The sequence below is a fragment of the Corvus kubaryi genome, unplaced genomic scaffold (assembly GCF_017639235.1).
Source record: "Corvus kubaryi isolate FWS band 111438036 unplaced genomic scaffold, C.kubaryi_AGA036_p1.0 37391, whole genome shotgun sequence".
NCBI classification, from domain to species: domain Eukaryota; kingdom Metazoa; phylum Chordata; class Aves; order Passeriformes; family Corvidae; genus Corvus; species Corvus kubaryi.
Window position 1 is genome coordinate 7,900,275 of NW_024581130.1, and position 23,149 is coordinate 7,923,423.

Below are 23,149 nucleotides of genomic sequence, written 5' to 3' on the forward strand. Positions count from 1 at the left end.
GACAGTTTCCCTCTCGTAACCCTCTAAACAAGGCTGGTACCCTCTATCCTTTAAGCACAGGTTTTTGCTTTACTCAGCAATAATAAATGACTATTTTTTTTTTTTGCCTCAAAATAAAGTCACGTTCCCATTCACTGTAATTCTGCTGCTTCGGTGTCCCTGTAATGTGAAGTTTTTACAGTCCATATATCAAAATGTGTTCAAGCATGTGATCCATTTATCCATGTTTGTAAATGTAGTTACTATGAGACAAGTAAATTACAATCTGCTAGCTGCTCTACTCGATTCTGATGTGAAACAAGACAGTCATTAACAAGTTAGAAGCAGAACAACAAAAAATCAGCACAAAATAAAGCGTCTACTTTAGCATATACAGCATTGTATGTGGGGTCAAGTGAAAAGATTTAAAGAATACTATTAAAAATATGAAACACACTGCTCTTTAGGATCTGAGTGTGGGTGATGCTATAAGTGAGACCTACTTTCTCATAGTACTTGATCTCGTAGTCCAGAATTGCTCCATGGGGAAAGTCCGGCTCTTGCCAGGAGAGGGCAATGCTGTTTTGGGAAGCCCAGTCCTTCCTTACCATACCTATCAAGGTGGGTGCTGAAAGGGAAAAGGATAACTAAGGGTTAAACACGAAGCACACGGTTTATCCTTCCAACCTCCTGTCTGAGGATACCAACCCGAGGCAACTTGGAGTGACCTCCAGACAGAAAAGCATGACAGATGGCAATTCTCAGGGAAACCATATAACCTGGAATTAATGTCTCAAGTACACGCTAGTAACTTCTCTGCTGAAGTGCAGAGCAGCTTCTGAAAAATGGCTCTATGCAAAAATACAGAAAGAAACGCCTGTGCTGGGCCCTGCCCCAGCCAGGCCGCACTGCTGGCTCCGAGCACACCGTGCCCAGAGCAGAACCACATTTCAGAGGCAGCAAATTCTGCATTCAGGTTAATCTTCATTCATTGTTATAACTCAGCTCTTCAGGATGTACATTCAGTTTACTCTTTGGGGTAAAATAAAGCGACACAGCTTAAAACAGACGCAACGAATCCCTTTTTGGGCAAGGGCACTTCGGCCCCTTGTGAGGAGTCTGTGTGCACAAACAGCCAGCTCCTTCAGGAGGCCACTGGCAGGGATGGGGCTATGGGCAAACTGGGGGGCAAAGGTGCCCCCAAACCTGCGTGCCACCACCGACACCACAGGCCTGCAGCAGCACAGCAAGTAGGAACTGCTTCCAGCGGCTTCTGGAAGGGGCCCAACATGCATGGATGCACCCAGGAGCCAAATTATCTCACTGTGGGGTTAACCAATTTTAAGACACAGTTTTTCTGCCTTTTTGGAAAAGAAGGTGTTCGGTTATCTATGCAATAATTTCAAATGGTGCAAAAATTGCATTCTAGAACATGATCTTTGCTTATTTTATTAATCTGGTCAAGCATGTAAAAATATTCTCCAGACACTAATGTTTTAATAGTATTGATGTGCAGCTTTCCCAAATGTTACAGCAAACCCAGTCATATTGCTCAACAGTCTTGAACACAACTGAGTAAGATCAACAATCCAGCTACCATAAGTGGTTCACAGATTTCACTATTTGTCTTTCCACTAAAAAATATCGGTTTATTACACACCTTCCCCATTTCTCTCTACTCTGAGCCTTACTTAACTTCTTCCAAGTTTCCATGGAGTTGTCTCCTAAAAATAACATATTTTTCTGACTTCTGTTTTTGTCTTTTGAATGCAAGAGCCTCCCTAGGAAAATGAAAAAATGAAAAGAGAATCTGCTTCTAGTCACAAAATTTCACGCCTTTGTTTTCTTTCCTGTAAATATTTCAGGAAGTTTAAGAAATGAAAACAACAAATAAATTCTAAAATGCAAACAAACACTGAAGAAAACAAAACCGTGTGTTTGCCTTTGAAAAAAGGGAAACTCTACACAGAGATGTGCATATCTTTCTCTGTAAGAACGCACTTATCTCAGAGAGAAAATTAACTTCCAACCCCTGTCAATCTTCCCTTTGGGTTACTGTTCTGTGGGATAGTAATTTGGTCCTCTCTGATGTGAAAATAACCCCAACTCAACACATAACACCAGAAGAAAAACCCCTACCAAAGTGTAAGAGCTTACACAGGAAACTTCTACACTTCTGCCATTTTAACAACAGGTCAGACGCAAGGGTATCAGAGAAAAAAAAAGAATTCTATGCAGAATAAAGGATTAACCTGGTTTTCAGGAAGTCCTTAAACAGCATAATAGAAATAACTGAACAGAGTAAAACACAAACTAATAAATAAAAAGCATTTACAGGATTTGAACCAAAATGTTATCCCGGGGTATGTATAACTACTCCCTCAGCTAAAATGAAATTTTTACTCTTGAAACTGAGGGTGAAGTTGAGCTCTCGTAATATTTCTCTGGGGTACAATCAGCTTCTCCAAGCAAGATTCAGTCAGGCTTGTTTAAAGGAAAACAGGAGCTAGCAAACATGGATTTGTAATTGCTACACACTGATCAAGGGCCTAGGAGGGCACTGCTCACATAAATTGTTTTACTATTTGTAATTTGGAGTCATACACTGGCATTGAGCTGTGATTTACAGGTGGGTCTGAGGGAGCTACAGCGACCTCTCAGATACATCTGGTACTCCCTGTGTGCCTGCTTAGAGGTGATAGACATCAGCTGGGCCACCTTCCCAGCACACTGCGGCTTCATTCCACTGCATTTGGGAGTTTGCTGGTCAGACAACCCAATCCTTGCAAAATTATTACGATTGATGACAGAAAACATCAGATTAAGCTGTAGATAAAATTATATTCTTGGCTCTTTTAGGTTTATAAAATATAGACTGCTGATAAAACATGTCTTCAAACTATGGCCTAACCTTTATAAGCTTTCCATATGTACTGCAGGATGGGGATTTTGTGTTCTGACTTTCAAATTTATACAGCAATTCATGCATGTTTTCAGCCTGAGCTCAACGCAGTAATTCTTCCATTTGAGGAAGTGCATGTCAAAGCACAGTCATGGTGCACTGCAAGATTCTCTCAAAACTTCAGTACATGAAATAATCCCAGTTGTCTTCCTGGGAAACAACTCAGTAGAAAATTAATGGAACAAAATTATTTTAGATCTCTCCTAAACCAGCTGTGCCTGACCTGCACTTGAAACCAACAAGTCCATACAGCAAGGCTCACATCACATCTGTAGCACTGGGCCAGCACTGAATCCTCTAAATCAAAATGCAGAGATGTGCACATAAAACCGTGAATATGAGACGTGTATTTGTGTTAGGTAAAAAAAAAAAAAAAAGTGTACCTTTTAATAAAAAGACCCAGAGGAGTCACCATTGACCATTTCCTGTATGTGTAGAAGGATGATCCTGTTTTTGCCAGATAGGATTCCAGTCAGAAATTTATTGTAGGAAGAAACAGACAAATAAAACCATGTAATTAAAAGCACAGCTAGCTGAGTTTCTATTTCTTTTGTTGTGAAGTGCTACTAAAGAGAACTAATTTCTGTGGAGAAATTTCAGCTCCTTATAACTGTTGCTCACTAGAGAAGAAGTCAATTAGATCTTAAAGATCCTATCCACTTATTGTTAAAGCTCTTTTTAACCAGAAGATTGTAAGATAGGTAAATCCTATTTTCCCATTCCTAAAGACTGCTCTAATGTCCCTATGATGAATCAATGGGAAGTTCTTTTAATTAGTTGTTTCAAACCCAGTAGCTGCAGGAGAGCTCTCATTTGGTTGCCCAATGAAACCATTTGAAAAAAGAAATGCTTAGAAAAGCAGCATGGGTTTTAATCACTTTAATGGCAGCAGTTTCTTGCCACTGGTCCTAGGCTGAAGGGTGGTTTCTGGCTCTTGAGCTCAGCGCTGGATCTGTGTTTTGTACTGAGGATTCTTTGCACCATCTGTTTTCTTCTACACTGTTATAAATTTCTTGAATTACAATGAGTCATCTACAATGTGCTGATCTCATTTAATTTAGTCTGATAAGCTTCTTAGTCTTTACAAATTTTTATTGAATAATGGAAGTTCATTCTTTAATTCAGAGTGAGCTGATTTTATTCTGAATTCCTTTGGCTTCTCTTTTTCAGAATCCGTTTTTTCTCATGTGCTACATACAGGGGAGAAAATGCGTATTTTGAACAATGACTGGATCACAGTGTCTTTTCCCTAGAAACTTTCTCTTTTTCTGCAGCTGACTTCCATTATCTGTAACTGTCTGATTTCAGAATAGTTGATCTGTAGGGTTTCTGAAGCTATTTTCCTTTAGTGCATTTTCTAATTGTGCTGTTTGTGGTTTCACAGCTCTGAAAGTAGGCAAAGAAATGTCTCCTGTTTCCAGGACTGAACGGCTTTTATAGGATGCCCATTCATGGTGAGGAAGCCTCTGACCCAATGGTCAGATTGCTGTCTGTACACAGAGTTATTTCACCCCTTGGTATCTCATTTCAAATCTTATTTCTTTAGTGAAGAGAAAACATGACAGCTCAATTGCCTCTCCCTGGCTGACAGTAAGGGCAGTAGCAGGTATGAACAGTCACTTTCTTGTCAAAAGAAGTTACCATCCAAAAAACCAAGAACAGCTGCACCAGTTTTGTCCTTTCTTCCCCTCGAGTTGTATCTGTTTTGCCCAAAACAAATGAAGTGCCAGCAGATACAAATTCGGAAAGGAGAGAGTGAAAGTGGGATCTGAATTGTACAGATGCTGGGGGGAACTGTGCAACCTCACTCCTTTGGACACCATCCTCATGACAAGGCTGTGGGTCTCCATATGTAAGATACTGGGGGTCTCAATATGTAAATAAGGTAATAAATTTGGGATAACATGTTTAATTCAGTTTGTTGTTTCTATACCTCTGCCATTACCAACAATAATGTGAATCACACCATTAAATGTTATTCTTTTCTTGAGATCTCTGCCTGCTCCAAGGTACAGGAGAGACCACACTCACCAAAATACAGGGCTTTATCATATGTTTTCTGAGTGCAGGTTTCCCTTTAGAGGAGGAATCCACCCTTCTCCCTGCCTCTTCCTTCTCTCCTATCTCAGTCACTTCTCAACTACAGTTATGGGGAAATACTGACTAAACCCTACTCAAAAACCTTGCTTCTCTTTGGAAACTCACTAATCCCTCCTAGTTTCACCCCACAGAGGAGGAAACCTGCATTAACATCCTGCAGGGAGCCTGCATTCCTCCTATTGGGGAACAAGTTCTTTCAGTAAGAGAAGGACAGTTGAGGTTGGAAGAGATATTAATGCTATAATGACCAATTTACATTGACTGTGTTGGGTCAGAAAACAAAAGAAAACTGTTTTCCTGTTCATTAAAAGGGCTTCTTCAAGCTTCAATCACAGGTTAATGGCACAAATTAAACCAACAGTAAACGATGCTTGACACTATAGAAGTTCTAGTTATCTAATAATTCCAAGTCCATTATACAAAAATGCTAGGAAATTAATGAAACAGAATAGAGATGTATCAAGGTCCAAATCTGAAGTGTTTTTCCAGATGGTAAAAACACTATCTGCACTTTTTCTATACCAGAAAATGCTATTGTAATTTTACAGTGTTTCACCAGCCTAGGTTCTCTAACTATATTAGAATTCCTATACTATTGGACACTGAGTATGATTTTATATTATAAATATCAATAAAAAGAGCACTGAGATCACTGAGGTTTTATTCACAGTGCCACATTTGAAAAAAAAAAAAAAGTTATTTCAGGGCACAGTAAGGAAAGTATTGATTTTACTTCTGATTCTAGAAAGACTATTAGAAAGGTAATAAGCAGTAAAAAGATGTTCTCAGAGAAGACATTTTACTCCAGTAACAGAACTGAAGTAATGAAACAACATTTCCTGATCAATGATAGTGCCTCCAGTATTCTACCCATTTGAGCTATTTACCAAGGATTTTCCAGGGAAGTTAAGAGGCCTGAAGCCTTCATCCTGCATTACTAATGCCGTGGGTGACACACATGGTCAGTCATCTAAAGGATGTAGTTGTGCTGTCTATCATCCAGAGCAGTCTTTACTCCTGCAATACGGGTGTTAATCCTCCAGCAGAGATGCAGTTCATCCTTCCTTTCTTTTGTGTTTGTTCGTTCATCTTCCTGTTGCTATCTTTGTAGGCTAAGGGAAGAAAGACTCTCTTATGAAGAAGGGATGTGATAGGGATCCAGGAGACCTCTGTTTATATTCTCTTCTGGTTGTACTCCAGAGATTTTCTTTAATCTTTTGACTGAGCTATCTTAACGTAAAATGTGAATGTCAATAAGTTCCATTATTTGCAATACATGAGCACTTTCTTGTTAGAAGTGTAAGTGTGTGAATATAAAAGACTAAAACCTAAGCACAAGTTGATATGGCAAACAAGATCACAGAAATATGAACAGATAATAAACTTTTATTAAAAAAAAAATAGTTCATAACCCATCTCTGTGTATTAAAGATGTTCACATGGATGAAACATCTTCAGGTTTATACTGAATTCAGTAAGAATTTGTTTCCTTACCACACAAGCTTGCTTTCAATTACTACAGTGACTAGATAAGATATTTGATTCTTCCCATAATAGAGTCTCTTATCTTCCTAATCATTTCAGTAGTAATTCACAGTTACAATGTTTGGAGGGGATACTATTAGTGGCACTAACCTTGGAGTTCAAAGTTGAGCATGGTGATTCCCTGACAAAGCATTACAACTAGCAAATTAACAAGTTTGGAATAAATAAAAGTGTTTTTTACTTCATTTTATTACACTAGCTCCCTAAAGGTTTGCACTCAAAAGACAGCAGAGCACTGTGCTTCTTTTGAAGCACTTCATTTACTGAAAATAGGCCTCCAGCAAGTTATAATTACCATCTCTCCCTCCATCTTAAAGTCTTTCCCCTCACAGATTTCCTCTGCTTGCTCAGAAATGGCGGATGGAAGCCAACTGAACCAAATACCCTTGTCAAAAACTGGATTCTGCTACAGAGCTGTGGGCTAAAGGTCATGATAGACACAACCCCCAAATTTCCTCCAGGGTAAATGTAGATTCAACATAGCTTTTTTATTTTTTTTTTTCTGTTCCATAATGCAATTCCTTCTTCCTTGCTGCTTAATTTCTCTTTCATCTGTTGTTGATCTTATGTAAGGAGACAGTAATTATTCAACCACACGATTTTGCAACACTACAGATTTTCTTTCATTTACAGAATGTGCTGCCATTCTCCATTTTTCGAGCTTCAGACAGAAGCACTACTAAATCTTTACTTCTTACAGGACCTACTCAGCTTCTGATTCTTCAAAGTGGATTTTAGGAGAAGATACTTAAAACAACAATATCAAATAAAGCCTTATCAGCTGTCAGTCAGACTGTGTGGCTGTTCTGCACTCTCTGTGGAAGGATATGTGCAAAACCCTCAAAGGTATAAAGCATTGTGAGATATCAGACATAATTTATAACACAATGAACAATTCAGAATATTTTAGTTAGAAGTTTGTTGTTTTTTGCGGTTTTTTTTTTTTTAATAGTATCACTTAAAAAATCACACAAATGCTTTACCTAAATGTGTGGTTTAAGGAGTTACTTTATATGCTCTGTATGTCTGAAGCAAGTGCAATAAATTCAGTTCGAAGAAGCATAGTGGGAGGGTGTGATTCCAGGAATCAGATGCGAACAAAAAAAAAAAAAAAGCAAAACTGAACCAGGTTGCTTGTCACATAAATGGAAATAATATCAAATCAACAGGCCTCTGGCAACCAAAGGGATTTGCATCAGAATACGCAGGTTCTTGGCTCCTTTCCACTGCCTTTTATGGCTGGAGCAGCAGGAAGCAACGAGTGACTTAAAGACCTAAAGACTGGGATTCCTGAGGGAACAGTTCTCTGCAAACCAGAGCTGCCCTCTCCTTGTTTGGCAGAAGACAAAACTGAGGTTGTGTGGGACTGGTACATCAGCTCACAACAGGTGGCAACAACTTATGTGGCTGAATGGCACAGTAGAAATGTGGCAAGTGGGGGGAAAAAAAGCCCTTCTCTTCATTGGCTTCTTCTGGCTATGCTGTTCTGGAGCAAAAACCAGGGAAGGGTACAAGAGGCCATCCCGGGTAAGTAAATTCCCTTCCTACCACTCCTTATGCCAAGTATACACCCTGTTGTGGTACCCACAGGAGAAGTAAAAGAACACTATGTCCTTAACATAGATTTTCTGCTTTCACAACCTCAAATGTTCTGTGTTGTGCTGTTCACTGCTCCTCCTGCCTCAGACACTGTTGTGAGCTACTGACTGTCGGCTGGTGGCATGTTTGAAAATGGTGTGTATGCTTTCCTGGGGTACCATTCCTGATATGCAGGAATTCCTCTAAAAGAGAAGGCAGAGTGACTTATGGGGTTTCCTTTTTAAGGAAACCTGTGTTAAAAGAGAAGGAGGCAGGAGAAATTGGTTTATCAGCAGACTCAGATTGCTACTATAATGATGTTAATCAGCGTGAAGAAAGATGTGTTCCAGCCTGTGTGTTATGTAAGTTAAAAATATCATGCCAGCACTGCTAGGTGCCTTGTGATGTGGGGACAACCTGTGGTGACACATTTCTTCAGAGAACTTTGTTTTCAGCCTCCTGGTGTAACTTGGGTATTGCTATAAATTTATTGGAAATACAGCTTGAGGTTAAGGCGGCATCATTTATTGTGGCAAGGTGTCATTATGGAAACAGAGCTGTAACTAAGTCTCATTCAGCAACAACCCCTCCAGGGTCAACTGCAACCAAATTGCTCTGCAGAACTTCCTGCTGCTAAATTGATCTCAGAAGTTTGAAAATGAAATAAGCAGGTTAAAAAGAACTAGGAAATCTGCAATCTTTTCACTCCATTAATTGCTACTCATCCTACGATGTAACAAAGGCAAACATAAAATGTACACTCATTTCAGCAAATCTTTCCTGCTCTTGTTTATATCAAAATACGAAGCTAGATCAGATTGTAGAAGTAATTTTCTGTCAAACAGTACTTTACAGGTCTGAAAGAGGTTTTTCTTTTAGCAAGAATATCATGAATATTTTATGTGAACATCTTCTGTGAACCTTCTGTAAAAGCTGTGTTTGTTGGCATGTGCAGAGAATGTCAGAGCTACTGTACTTCAACATTTTGAGTGAATGTGTGTAAGTGCACGAAGACACATCTGATACTGACTTCAAATGTACATCTTCAAACAATTTCCCCAAAAATGTTGATTTTGACAAAGCATTCTATAAATCACACTGATGCTAAATAAATATGCCCTCATAAATTAATTCCCAGAGTGATATTACAAACAAAATTATGTAACTTATTATATACTTCATAAATGCTAAAAAGATTCCAAAGGTGTAGTCTAGCTCTGTTTTATTGAGGGTCAAGTATCTTTTAAATCTTTAATGTGGAAACCTATGCACAGAAAAGCAGTCCCTTTTAAACTCTGGCATACAGACAAGAAACACTTCTAGGAGGCCAGGAAGTCAATGGTTTGTACTTGATGCACGGGAATCACTGCAGAGCACTACTGCTGCCAAATGCAGGCTAGGTGTTCAATTTCTAGTCAAGTAGGGTAGAATCTGAATTGACTCAAATAAGTTAAAAACCTGGGGATTAGTTTTGGCAAGTTGTCTTAAATGCTTCTGTAGTTAGAAGATGCGATGCTGAACTTGCTTTGGGTGCTGGTCGATCGAATGTATGCCCTGGTTTTAGCCACAGCATTCAATACATGCCTCACTACCATCAGCACAGAAGCTCATTGCAAAATCAGCCATGGATCTTCTTTAAAGGTGACCTCCAGAGCAATGCAAGAGTAATTTTAGATATGTCAACATCCTAAATAAATATTTTTTTCTTTTTTCCTTTTTTTAGTTGGGTGTATCTATACAATACTTCCACATGAAGTAGCATGGTTAAGTTATCAAAAAAACATGGACAAAATATCAATGCTATGTAGGGAAAAATCATTCATGTGTTCTTTTAGTTAGCTCATTGGGGATGGTGACACACCTCTGAGTCTGAGGGCAGGCTCTCAAGGTGATGGATAGAAGCAATGACACCTGAAGGCATCAGGGCAAATCAACTCTAAAAGCAAAGAGGCGCCAGCCTTTAACTTCTGTTATGTCTAAAACCTGAGGTTCAGAAGAGGCCAGTGGCTCTGTCTGGACTACTGTGCTCATATCCTGAAAGCATGTCACACTAATTTTAAATGAATTTGAAAAATTAATGGGTTTTTGGTGTGTTTCCCTCTTTCAAGAAGACTGAGTTGCTTTTATTCACACAGACAAAACTCAGCAGAGTTGAAAAACCATTGAGATCTAAAGAGTTTTCATCTTTCTGACTTGTATAAAAATTAAAACACCAAGAAAGAAGAGTAGCCTAAAAATTAGATCATATGATAGGCAGTAAAATACGTTTCAAAGCAAGGTTTGTGGAAGCCTGGGCAATTATGGAATAACCTTTCAAAAGGGAAGCCTCTTCAACTATTTGCTGCATGTTAGCTCATGCCCTGCAGCTTGTGGTTTAATACTTACTATACATATCCATGCTAATGGAGAGGCAATCTCCTGACAGAGATTCATGTGAGGAAGAAACCTGAACATCCACAGTTCCAGGCCAGTACATCACTTAGCTTAAGGAGCCTGTCTTTTCTTTCAAAAAAATTAACTATCCAATGAATGCCCTCCTAGCAAGAGATACTGAATTCTCAGAACTCTTCCCTTACGCCCCTTTGGTATTTCTATTCTTTTTCTTGACACTCTATGAGGTTTTGTGTTCTTCAACGTTCTGTGTGCTGAGCTCTGCCCTTGGAGTTCTTTTTCCAGGTCTATTTTTCATCTCCTATCTCCAGCACCACAACAAATATGCTTCCTACAGAAAAAAGGAAGGCAGGAAGGTTTGAGGAGGAAAGCTGAGCACTGCTGTCCTACACAACCTCTTCTTGTCCAAGGGATGAAGTCTAGGGGACCTACTGACACATGCAGAGTTTGCACTGGTTGTTTTCTAAAAAAGACCATAAAAATTTTGTGGCCTCTAAAAAGTTAGGGAGTTGACAGGCACCGAGGCAAGAAACAGAAAACATGCCTTATTAACTAAGATGCTACTGAATGCTGCTGGGAACTGCAAGACCACATACGAAGAGGCATTATTTGATATCTTCCTGATCTTCTTCCATCAGTGTCCCCCATAGCTTATTGCCAGAGGAAAAAAAATGGACTAGATGACCCTTCTGAAATTCAGAAATACTATCTGGTTACAGAGCCTTCTGTTTAGCTCAGTGCAAAGGCAAGTTGGCTACATACAGCTTCCTTCTGGAAGGAGCTTTCATCTGTCCCTGAAGAGTCTTCTGGACTACAGAAATTTTACAGAGAGAAAACACCCATCTCTGTAGCTCTGGTAGTTGCTTGTAAGAACTAATGGCTCATATCCACACAGTACATTAGTGATGTGCAGCTGAGTGCTTCGGGGTCTAACTTTTAAGTGCCCGATCCTCAAAACGATACTTTAGAGTTATGTTCCTTGTCCAAGATCGTCAACATTGTCAAAAACAGAGGAAACCAGAGCATGCACAAAATTAGAACTTGAGAATTTAGACAACTTTCAGTTTGATAGCTCATGTTAAACACCAGGGTTAGACATTGGTATTGCACTACTGCTTACAAGCAATATTGCTGCATTGGAATAGCTCAGAAAATAATGATCTCAGGAGCAAAATTTTGCTCAGCCTCTTTTATTTTTATCATGAAGAAAATCTTCCTTCTTTGAATCCTCCTTAGATGTTTTAAGTAATTCTCCTTGCCCAATAGCACACTTTGTTTTGTGATTCGATTTTGAGTCTGTAGTTTGGAAAGTCTGAGAAATCAGTGTGTCCACACAGGGTATTTAAACTTCTTTGGCTCACAAACAAAACCAAACAGTACGGCCTGCTAATTCAGACCCATGTCTCAGAACTCGGCAGTGATCTCTGTTTCTGTGACCTTCATCTAAAAATTTCTATAGCAGACAATCATCTCAAATCCCTCTGTACTCAAACATATGGTGAAACCTGGCCAAAAAGACCCCAAAACACCAAAAACCAGCAGCTATTAAAGAAATCTTGGATACAGGAAAAAAAATGGTCCACACATGCAGCAATTCCTTGAATGCCATCTAGAGGACACTAACCTCCCACGGCTATGAAAGGGTCCTGACACACTCAAATGTGTCAATTCCAGATGTTCTAGCTCTTTATATGTACTGTTCAGAAAATAAGGGTCAGTAAAATGTGGTCAAAAAGAAAGTTTAAAAATACCAACAAAATAAGTAATACAGGATAACTTTGTAATAGCTTTCTAAAAAATACTATTTTGCTTGCACAGATTAATTCTGTGCCAATAAATTTGTGGAAAATAATTACTGGAAACAAAAGGACCATTTGCATGTTGCAACTTTTCTTCCTAAAATATACTGCTTATTATTTTGACAATCCTGCATCAATATAATGAATTTGCTGAGCCATCATGCTAACTCTGCAATAAATCAGAATTTTCTGTATTTCATTAACAATCATGATCACAAAGTATTTGTAGTGTTGACTTAACTACTCATGACATGGTTGGTCAGGTATATTATGACTGGGTTTGCAACAACTGCTTATGTTATACAAGGTGATCTTCCCCTGCAATGTCCTTCCAAAAAATTCCACGTTAACTGAATGCATAAAGTCTTGAGGAAGAAAGGCCATCTTGATAATGAATTCATTGGCTCTGGCTGACAAGAACTCTTTAAACTCTTTGAACTCTTTGAGTTTGTCAGTGTTTATTATCAGTCTCCATTTGCTGGTCAGGTCCCATTATATTTTCACCATCTACTCTCAGTTACTTTAGGGATCTAATTCCATGGGAACACCTAAAGTTAGGACGATCAGGACCCTGCAAAAATAGTGTGGACAGATTTCATGTCCAGATGGAGATGCACAGAATGCAGCTGAGATGTCTGAAGTTACTGAACACCCCACCCCTTTTTGGTGCCCCACAAGTAACTCAGGCTCAGAGAGGTACCCTCAGGAGCTGTATGGGATTTTGTTTTTTAATGCTGCTTGCCTGGAGACAGACTAGTCAGACTTTCCTGTCCTCCAAAAATCCCCTGCACCATTACCTTTTCAAACAGTGAAACAAGACCTTAGAGAACACAATAAAAGCCCACTTAACAGAAGAAACGTAGAAATTCTATTTCTTCTGAAGTTTTTAAGATGGCACATCTTAAAAAATGTTATGACCTCAGCCTGTCTAGTCCATGCTCTGCATCTCTTCTCAGTGCCTACTCTGGAAAGACACTGAGTTCTCTTTCCTCAACCAGTGAAATGTCTCATCTTTAATCTACGCTCACAAAATCACCCTAATGGTTTTGTTTTTAAAATAACAATCACTCTAACCCTACTCCATTCTATAAACTTTGATATCACCATGTAAAATATTTAAAATGAGGCATTAAACACTTCCTAATGCAATCTTTTGCATCTGAACCTCCCATCAGGTATTCAGGTATAGTCCTGCTATATTTCCAAGTTCAGTGTTATTTGCTTTCTTTTAAAATAGGTAGAAACGTGAGCATGGAGCCTCAGGTTCCAAGATAACAATAGTCACTATTACCTGACATTTTAAGTCAGCACACAATCCTGAATACGAAAGTAAGACCGAATAGCTGATAGGATGACATTTATTAGCACTCTCGAGTAATTGGAATTAGCAAGGAAGACAACAGCTGACATATTTCGATGCTTATACGCGTTGAGGAAATAATGAAGAAAAGTTCATCTCTTTAAGAATGATTTCTAGCAGGTTTATGATTCAGAATAATAATTTGTAAGACACAATTGTTATTATAAATACATAATTGAAATATTCAACTCTCATAATTCTGTTTCCAGGGTCATATGTAGACTGTTCTCAGTGTCTGAAAAATATGTCCATATTCTACATATGCTTTTTGTTTACAGTGGAACAAGGTTACCAGAAGCCTCCTGCTGTACATTTTGCTTATCCTGTGCTGTTTGAGATGCTCATGAATGATCTGGTGAGATGACAAAGTCTGCTAAACTTAATCAGGGTAGTAAAAAGGGAGGACTAACTGTGGAGAACTGTGGAGGGGCTTCATGAGATCAGCTGACTGGATAATTAAATGGCAGATGAAATTCAGAGGAGGCTAATGCACACAGCAAAAGAACCCCTAATTTCATAAGCAAAATGAGCTCTGAGCTGACCATTTCCACCCAGGAATAAGATTTCTGAGTTCTAATAAATAGCTAATAAATAGATCTATGAAAATGCCATCTCTGTGACCCAATGTAATAAAATAAAAAAGGTTAAATGAAATGTTAGGGATTACAAAGGAAAAGAAAACCCACCAGACCTTCATGCTGCCACGGCATATGTGCACATTTGAAACAGATTTTGAACACTGTGTAATTTTGCTTCTGTCACCTCAAAAATGGCATGTTAGAACAGGGAATAGCTACAGTAATTATTAAATTAAAGATGTGGAATGGCTTACATATAGGTAACTCAAGAAAAGATGTGCGCTTTCCAGTCTGAAAAGGAGGATGCAATGAAAGGTTGAAGCAGGAATGATATGAAGAACACAAGGTGTGATCCTTTCTTCTTGCAGCACAAAAGCTAGGCATGGCAAGTGAAGTCAAAAGGATGGGATTCTTAATAAAATGTGAAATTAAGCTGCTGAATTCCTTTCAAAGGGATGCCACAGATTCTTTTTTTAACGTGTATTTAATAATAAATTGTTAAACTGCTACTGGGCAAGGATGTCCCCAAAGTACAACTATTCAGAAGCCAGTGAATACTCAGGAAATGCATCTTGTAAACTTCTTCTGTTCTCTCACTCAGCTGTAACGTTCAGTTTTTGGCTACTGCTAGAGAGGATGTGAAGCCAGATGAACCAACGGTGTGATCCAATACAGCTGCTCTTTTGTATAATCAACAGGAACAGAAAATTAATGTAAGAGGAGAGCAGGGTTGCTGCCTGGTTTTGTACTTAGTAGCCTGATGAAGAGTCTTAGTCCTTTCTTTCTGGTGTGTTTTCATCTCTCTGTGTATATGCATGGTGGTGAGAAGCCTGGAGTCTTCTCAGTGAATCTGCTGCATGTGCATGGAGAAACTGCTTGCACCTTGCATATTGTAGTGGATCTGTACCCTCCGTGGCACCTCTGCTGTATCTCAGTCTCACTGCAGTCATTCATCACTGAGTCCACCTGCATGTATTCAACAACTGCTTTGTGAGGAGGGGACAGTTTATCACAAACTGGAAAGTGCTGACCATGTCTGAAGTCACAGGACTGAAATGCACAAGTAAACCTAAAATGCAGCGTGCTCCCACATGATCCTATGGACCATGCACCAAGGAATTCTTCAGCTCATGTGCAGGCTGAGGCACTGGGTGCTACCCCCATAGCCAGGCAGTCACCCCAACACTGCACATCTGCTCTTTGGACAGCCAGCCAGTCTGCCAGAAGGGAATCTGCCAGGCAGATAAGCCAGAGAAATGTGGGAATTTCTTAACAACAGGTACATGCATTTGGCTGACTCTCTGGGGGAGATAGATTTCGTGTCTTTGGCCTGGGGCAGACTCATCAGAGGGCAAACTGCTCTGGGATGGTCAGGAATGGGAAGAGTCCTCTCTGGACCACTTGTTATCCATGTACCATCTTGAAGATGAGCAAAGGCTGCAGGATATGCATTGAGTGAAGGGAAATGCAGGAGCAAAGACACTTCAAGAGACTGGGCCTACTTGCAGCAGCAAAGGAGGAAAAGATCCTGCACAGAGAAGCACTGCAATGAAACTTACTGGAATATCTACAAGGAGTTAGTGGTACCAAAAATGGGGTAAGCTGAAATATTAGACCATCTGTGAGTGGATTATCCAAGAGACATCTGCACTGCCTGTGGATTTTTATAATCACACAAAGTAGACGCTGAAATTCACACACCGCTGGATTGATCTTTTTTCATAAGCCTCCGAGTGGCTGAGACATTAATTTCTTTAAAGTATGAGTTATATTCCTTAACATGAATTTCTTGGTTTAAGAACTCAGCACTGTCTTAAGTACCATCACTAGCAAAACAGGAACCATTTAATTCAGTAAAGATGGGAATGGATGGAAAACCTCAAGTGGAGAGATTTATTACTTAATAAAGTTTGCATATCACAATTAGTCTGAATGTAATTCATAAAACCTTGGATGTTCACTGCCTCTATCCTGCAGTACATAAAATAAGGAATATCTACTTCCCTTCCACAGGTCAAAAAATAATAAGCACACTTTGGCTACTGATCAAACTGAACATATGCAGAGATTGAAGCTGCCCCATCTGTGTGCTGGCAGCAGAAGGGCTGAGGCAAGTTGTGTCTGAATCAGAGACATGAGCTGAGTCCTGCCCTGCCTGTGCACCGCAAGCCCCCACAGCCCCTTCAGTTGCAGGTGGAGGAGCATCTGCAGGCTCAGGGGCCAGGGTAGCACTTCAGGCTGTCAGTCACATCCTGACGGACATGTCATTGCCTACAGACATTTGCATGCTGTGCCCACAAAAATCCAAGGGATCACCAGCACAGGAACTGGCTTTTTACCTGAACTGTCCAGGAAGCAAGGCTCTACAGGGATTCTTTTTAAGTCTGCCTGGCATGTGAACTTAAATATGCATAAAACCAGGCAGCTTCTGGGTGGCTGTACAATGTATTACATTTTCTGTCATCGTGTCGACACATATATTTATTGCAAACTGGTGTTAGAAAGGAGAGATGCCTCAACATGTGGAAAACCAACCCAAAACATCCCTTCTGCTCCCACATTTTCTATTCATGATTACGCTGCTGTCATGCAATGAAAAATAGAGACAGACACAAACTTCTTTGGAAGTTTAAACTGAGTTTTGTTATCCAGTGGCAAGAAACAACAGTATGAATACAGAGATATGCCAGATGGCTTCAGTCAGGTTTTACTAATTTACTGAAAAGTTTTTAGGCAGAGAACATGTATATTCTGAACTTGAAGCACACTGCATACTTGTGAAAGTCTGTATGCATTACTTAGGAGGTGTGAAGCAACCACAGTGATACAAGATAAAAACAGACTTCCCACAAAAAATAGCAAACCCATACATGCTTTTAGAGAGAGAATTTTTGTTGTCCGTGTTAAGAATGTATTTTCACTTCAGTTTGCAGCACCATAGTACTTCTTTTTTCAGCTTTTTCTTTCATTTTCCTAAGTCATTTTGTATCAGAAGCATATCTATCCCTAACACTTGTGGAAACTCAGTTACCCCTTCAGACATATTTTTTTATGAATAAAAAATTTTTAAAAAACCTCCCAGAACAGGTAGAGATCAGAATCTGTTATTGTTGTCTAGTAACTGCACTAGACATTTTTTTACTTGATAAATAAGTGCATATCAAACTCAGTAATTATTTATCTCAGTGTTTCCATCCACAAGACACAACTGTATGGCTTAGCCTTATGAGCAAACATATGCTACTTGGGATCAACTGGGTGAGCAACCAAAGGAAATACAACTGATCTAGACATAAAAATCTAGTTATTTTTCTTTCCACATGGCTTATTTCTGCTCTTCTTAGTGCATGCTGTTTAAAGAAGGCATGCTGTCGAAGTGGTCAGTAAAATACACAGAAAACACTTCTGTCCTTAGGTTTCCTACTCAGAAGCCATACTGGTTGCTTTCTGTCTTATCACTGAAGACAAGGGTGTTTTCCCAGCCAGAGAAAATCCCAGCAGAAAATGAAGATTGTTTGTATTGCAATTATCCATTTCAGTATTTGTGTAAATAGAATGAAAAGGTCACATAATTCAGCCCATAACTCTAAACATTTTAATTTGGGAATGGCTGGGGTGTTTCATTATGAGTTTTTATTCAGGTACATCATGACTTTGCTCCTTTACCACATTCCCTACATGCACCATTCCTTCTCTAGTTGTAAAGGTGGCAACTGATCCTTGAGACATCAGGCCATTGGGATGCATGTGAGAAACTGCCTCAAGCAGACAGAAGATAGTGACATGAGCAAATTACATCTGTGATCACAGGCAAACCTTAGTTTTCAAACGTTTGTTTCTGAAAGCAAAACCTTCCCAATAAAAATATACTTTGCACAATTAAAATGATAATTTTAAAGGAAGAACTTTAACCAGTTGGTCTATATTTACATCTGTAAGTTTTCTGCTTTCTCCCTATATGATTTATTTACATATTTAAATGTCAAAATGCCAGAAGATTTGGATGCTAGTGAGCACATAGGTTCATCCTGGAGCATACAAGCCTCTTGCAAATATATATCTGAGACACAGCAGAGCATGTTTTTTAAGGAATTAAAAACCCCTCTGATCAAAATGATGTGCTAAAATCCTACAGAATTTATACACTACAATGTTCAGGTAAATGCAAAGCAATCCCAGAACTCCATGGGCTGGCTTCACCACAAGCATTGCAAATGAAACATTGGAGGAGTGAGCGGAATTTTCAAGATCAGACTGGGTTAGGAATCATATTCCTGAGACAGAGCGAATCTAGTCTTGCACAACTTACAAGGTGGTAGAAGCTCTTAAGATATGATAGATGGAAAAAGTGTACATCTGAATTCTTAGTCAATGAAATCATAAAGAGATAAGACTGATACCAGGCTGAAGTCTCAGATTTACTGCATTTGGAAACACTGAAGTGTAGACAAGATAAATACTGGAGATGACACTGGCAGCCAATAAAAGTATGTTAAAGTGCTTGATTATGATCCATTATTTATGATCTAACATGAAAATTGTGGGTAGGAGGAAAAAGTCTCTCTCTCAAAGGCTTGAATATGAGAGATGAAGGATTAAAAACAGAAGGGAAAGTAAGAGATGATTTCCAAAGGGAAGACATAAATTGCGTTTTCCTGTCAGTTCTAGCAGGCTGTCCCTATGTCTGGAATATGTAACAATTGTAATAAAATGACTTGAAATTATCTGAGACCATTTGTATCCTAAATAATGCATAAGCAGTGCTGGTTACTGTTGGAATCATTTTAGCCTGACTCAGCTTCAGAAAATAAAGTGCCTCCATAGAGTCAGTTTTCTTTAAAGCTACCTAAAGAAAGAAGCGCGTATGATCTTTAAATTAATCATTCCAGAGCAGCTCACACAATTACATTAAGATTCTAAGACTTCTGTAACAAAAGTGGACAATTTATCCTAACAGACATTTTTTTGAAAGATGACTTGGAATAGATCCTTTTTTAGTACTTTAAATCTCCATGTTCTCCTACCACAATGAAGAAAATTACACAGACACAAAAATTTTAGTTTTATGCTTTGACCAAATATCAAAACCAAAAAATGCCCCATCCTGTAATAACTTCAAATCATCAAACTACATTAAAACACATTAAAGGGAAAGATAATTTAAATGAAATTTTAATACAGTTATTCACTATACATTGTGTTCAGCACAAATATTTCACTCAATTGCATCTGTTTACTCACTGATCCAGAAAAGGATGTCTCAATGTGTAAACGCAAATGAAATAAAACAATTCCATTGTTCCACAGCAGTATCTGGCCTTCCCAAAACTACAACTACCTACTTCACACTTAAAAAATTCTGAACACAAATTCTAAGCAACATTTGTCTCAACAAAATGCTAAGGCTAACCCTAAATTAAATCTTAAAAAATATTAAGAATGATTTGGGAATCATCAGCATCCATTCCATTCATGTGTCTTCAGTAGTAATTAACAAAAAACCCCCAGTATATTGTCAAAATACTGTGGTGTGAAAAACTGGAATGAGTGTTTCTCCCCTATAACTAAAAGTAGAACCAAAACCTATCAACAACATTCTTACTTTGCTATCATTATCCTGACAAAACAAGAATTCTCTGTCGTCAAAATGGCAACGTTCATGAACATTTTTGTTCATGTTTTGTATTGCCTAGGATGGGGTGCTGGGGGTGGGGAGAGAAAGGGTAGTTTGTTCCTTATGCCACCATCCAGGTGGTCTCCTAGCAGCACATTGGCTCAAGCAGGCATTCCAACCTCAAATCATTTTGTGAGTGCTTCTGTGCATGCTAAACAAAGCCTGCCATCCTCTTCCAGCTCCATCACCCAGCATCTTTCAATCAACAAATTGCACTTTGGCATGAACAAAAGGTTTAAGATGGACTTCTGCCACCCTCCCAGTCCCAAGCTAAATGGCTGCGAACATATGCAGAGATTGTGCTGCTCATTTTTAGGGCTTTATGATGGCACATTTAATTGTAATAAAAGTGCAATTGATGGGAAGTGAGTTACAGATTGAACAGGCAGTACAGCAGATGTACAAGGTCATTCAACAAGGACTACTCATTACTTCAAATTACCACCCATGAGGAGAATCTACAGAATATGCCAGGATGGAGCTCTTTCTCTGACACCTCATCTTTCAGTTTCATCCCAAAGGCCATCTTTGTTTCCTTTACGGATAGCATTTCCCAATTAGAACCTGCTGCCTTAAGTTACAACGACTCAATTGCCATCTCTAATGCAATTCACATGTGTGAGGCTGCTCCTGCTGCTCCCTTTCATTTCAAGAAAGGTGATTGCTACAAATTGCACACAACAGTTTGCCTGTTCACAGACCTGTGTTTCTGCCCCATTTGACAGAGTGATGAAAGACAGATGCCTTATTTAGTTTTAAATCACATTTGCATTTGATTTTCATTTATCTTTTACTTTCATAGCTCCTCATTGAACTCCAGTCTGACAATATTTGTCAAGAAAAAATATCCCATAACTTGCTTTACAGTTTATAGGATTTGGCAGCATTGGAGCTTTTTCCTGATTATCTATCCTGGCATTCACAAACAGAGACAACTATTAGATGAAGACTGTTAACTGGAACACAACTTTGTTCATTCTTCTGGGAATCAGCAATATTTTACTGGAGATAGTTCATGATCTTTTTTATTGGCTGCTGCCTCCCAAAGAGCCAACATCAGAACCTTCATACTTTTCAAGTGATTACCCAGTGAGCTGGAAGGGAAGCATTGCCCTTCCTACAGAGAAGAGATGGGTGAGATGGAGTTAACAAGGTATTCATTAAGGAATGCTCGTTCCAAGACCTCTTCAAATTCCATTTAATAGGAAATCAGATTTCCTATCCAAAGAGTTCCTGCCTAAAGCAGAAGAAAATGCCAGCAATTAGCTCAGCCCTCTGCAAGGCTGCCTTGCACTGTGGCCCTGTCTCACTGAATTCTTACAGGCAGGAAGGGGCCACATGTCCTATCCACCCCTTCAGAGGATGTTTTTCTGACACCTTCATGCCCCCTTCCAAATCCTAGGCCTCTTTCCACTAAAAATTACTGTCAACATTTTAAAATAATTAATATTTAATTAACTAAAAATACATATCTATAAAAACTAAAAGTATTTATTACATTTTACTGTATTGGTCAGGAAATATCTCAGAACAGATACATTAGGGCCCTTCAGCTTGTATTTTTGTGCTGGGATTTGGTGTAGAGTTGCTGATAAAGGAATAGAATAAATGCAATATTTACATACAGGAAAATGATGACTCCTATTCATATCACTTTCAATCTACTAAACCGCTAATCAAAACTGCTAATCTGAAAAATGCCATGCCATGAAAAAGATAAAGCTGAACTGGAGATCAGCAGCAATGTTGTTATTTGCAAACACTATCAGCAGAGAATATCAACCTTTTTGTCAGGAATACATCAAGAAAATCGATTCAAGTCCCATTACTTTGAAATATTGTCCAGTAGCTTTCAAACATGCTCATTAATTGTCCTGGCAAATACAAAAAAATACAGGGTTTTTAACTTCAAAATGCAAAAGAGAATGTGTAAGAAAATGATTTACTGGGCACATTTAATAATGTAACTGATAACACTTATTCTGAATGGCTGCAGAACACCCAGAGCAGAGTAAATGTCTCTTGTTCATTTTCTTGTCTTCCTGTTTCTCCAAGATCTGGCATAAATATATATTTATTTATGAGTGGTCACCTATAAATCTAATGATAAGAACTGCTTCTTACAACCTAAAGTGCTGAGATAACATGCTTGTTTAACAAACTATTTTTATTGGTGTGCTGTGCACACCTGTACTAAGTTCAAGTGCTACAGGGCCTTCAGGAGCATCAATCAGTCAGCAGTTGCACTCACTGGAGGTTTTATTGTTTTTTAAAATGGAACACAATGCACGGACTGCATGGCTGTCACAACTGATAAGAGCCCCTCAGTGCTGGACAAATCCAGCCTTATTTTGTTTTTTCACCCTCACTCTTTGTCATTGTTTATCTCTTTCTTGCAACACCTAGTTTTTGTAGTTGACAAATACAACTTATAATATTCATGTTTTTCTGAAAAATGTTAATTTCACAGTGCAAAAGTATTTCTTTTTCCCCTCCCAATAAATCCAACCTGAAATCATTCAAAAGCCACTCCTGTGGCTCTCACAGCAGTACCATGGCTTTTGGGTTGTAAGAAGCACTGCTCAAGAAATGGCTAGAAACAGTGGTAGTAAAATACTGCAAGAAGACACCATTTGAATGGGAATACTTGGAATCTATGAGCATTGATAAAAGTTCCTGTACAAGACTTAGAATCATTTAAGGAGACAAAAAACCCTTTGTTTTTCTTTGTTTTTCAGAGAGTACACCCCATGCACTCCACAAAAAGGCATTAAACATTTCTAAGATTAAAGGAAAGTTATGAAATTATTGCAAATATAAAATTAACAATGAAATTATAGCTGTCACTACTGTAATTTAATTTAATTTTAATAGACAGACACCCTGACTAAATGTTGCCAGTAAAGCAGCAGGTCTGACATAAATCACAGAATCACAGAATGATACAGGTTGAGGGACCTTTAAAGATCATGTAGCTCCTACCCAGAGGCATCTTCCACTAGATTAGGTGGGATGCCATGGATGAAGACAAAACACGTCTAGAAATGGTCCACTGGCATTGAAGTTGAGCTATGCTGATGGATCAGTCAGAACTCAAAGTCCTGACCTTTGCTCTGCCCTTGTTTTCCACCTTAATATGAGTTCAGCCTCAAGTTCTGATACGTCTAATCTTAAAAAAGCAAT

The 23,149-nt window shown here is 38.8% G+C and overlaps 1 protein-coding gene across 1 annotated transcript in view; it reads right to left on the minus strand.

Moving 5' to 3' along the window:
- Positions 1 to 389: 389 nt before the first annotated feature.
- The window catches only part of LOC121669321 (ephrin type-A receptor 6-like), a 258,545-nt gene continuing 235,785 nt past the window's right edge, over positions 390 to 23,149 (minus strand). Inside the window, exon 6 of the mRNA XM_042038090.1 lies at positions 390 to 607. Coding sequence (XP_041894024.1) covers positions 405 to 607 — 203 coding nt within the window. The 3' untranslated portion in view covers positions 390 to 404. The remainder of the gene's footprint in view (positions 608 to 23,149) is intronic.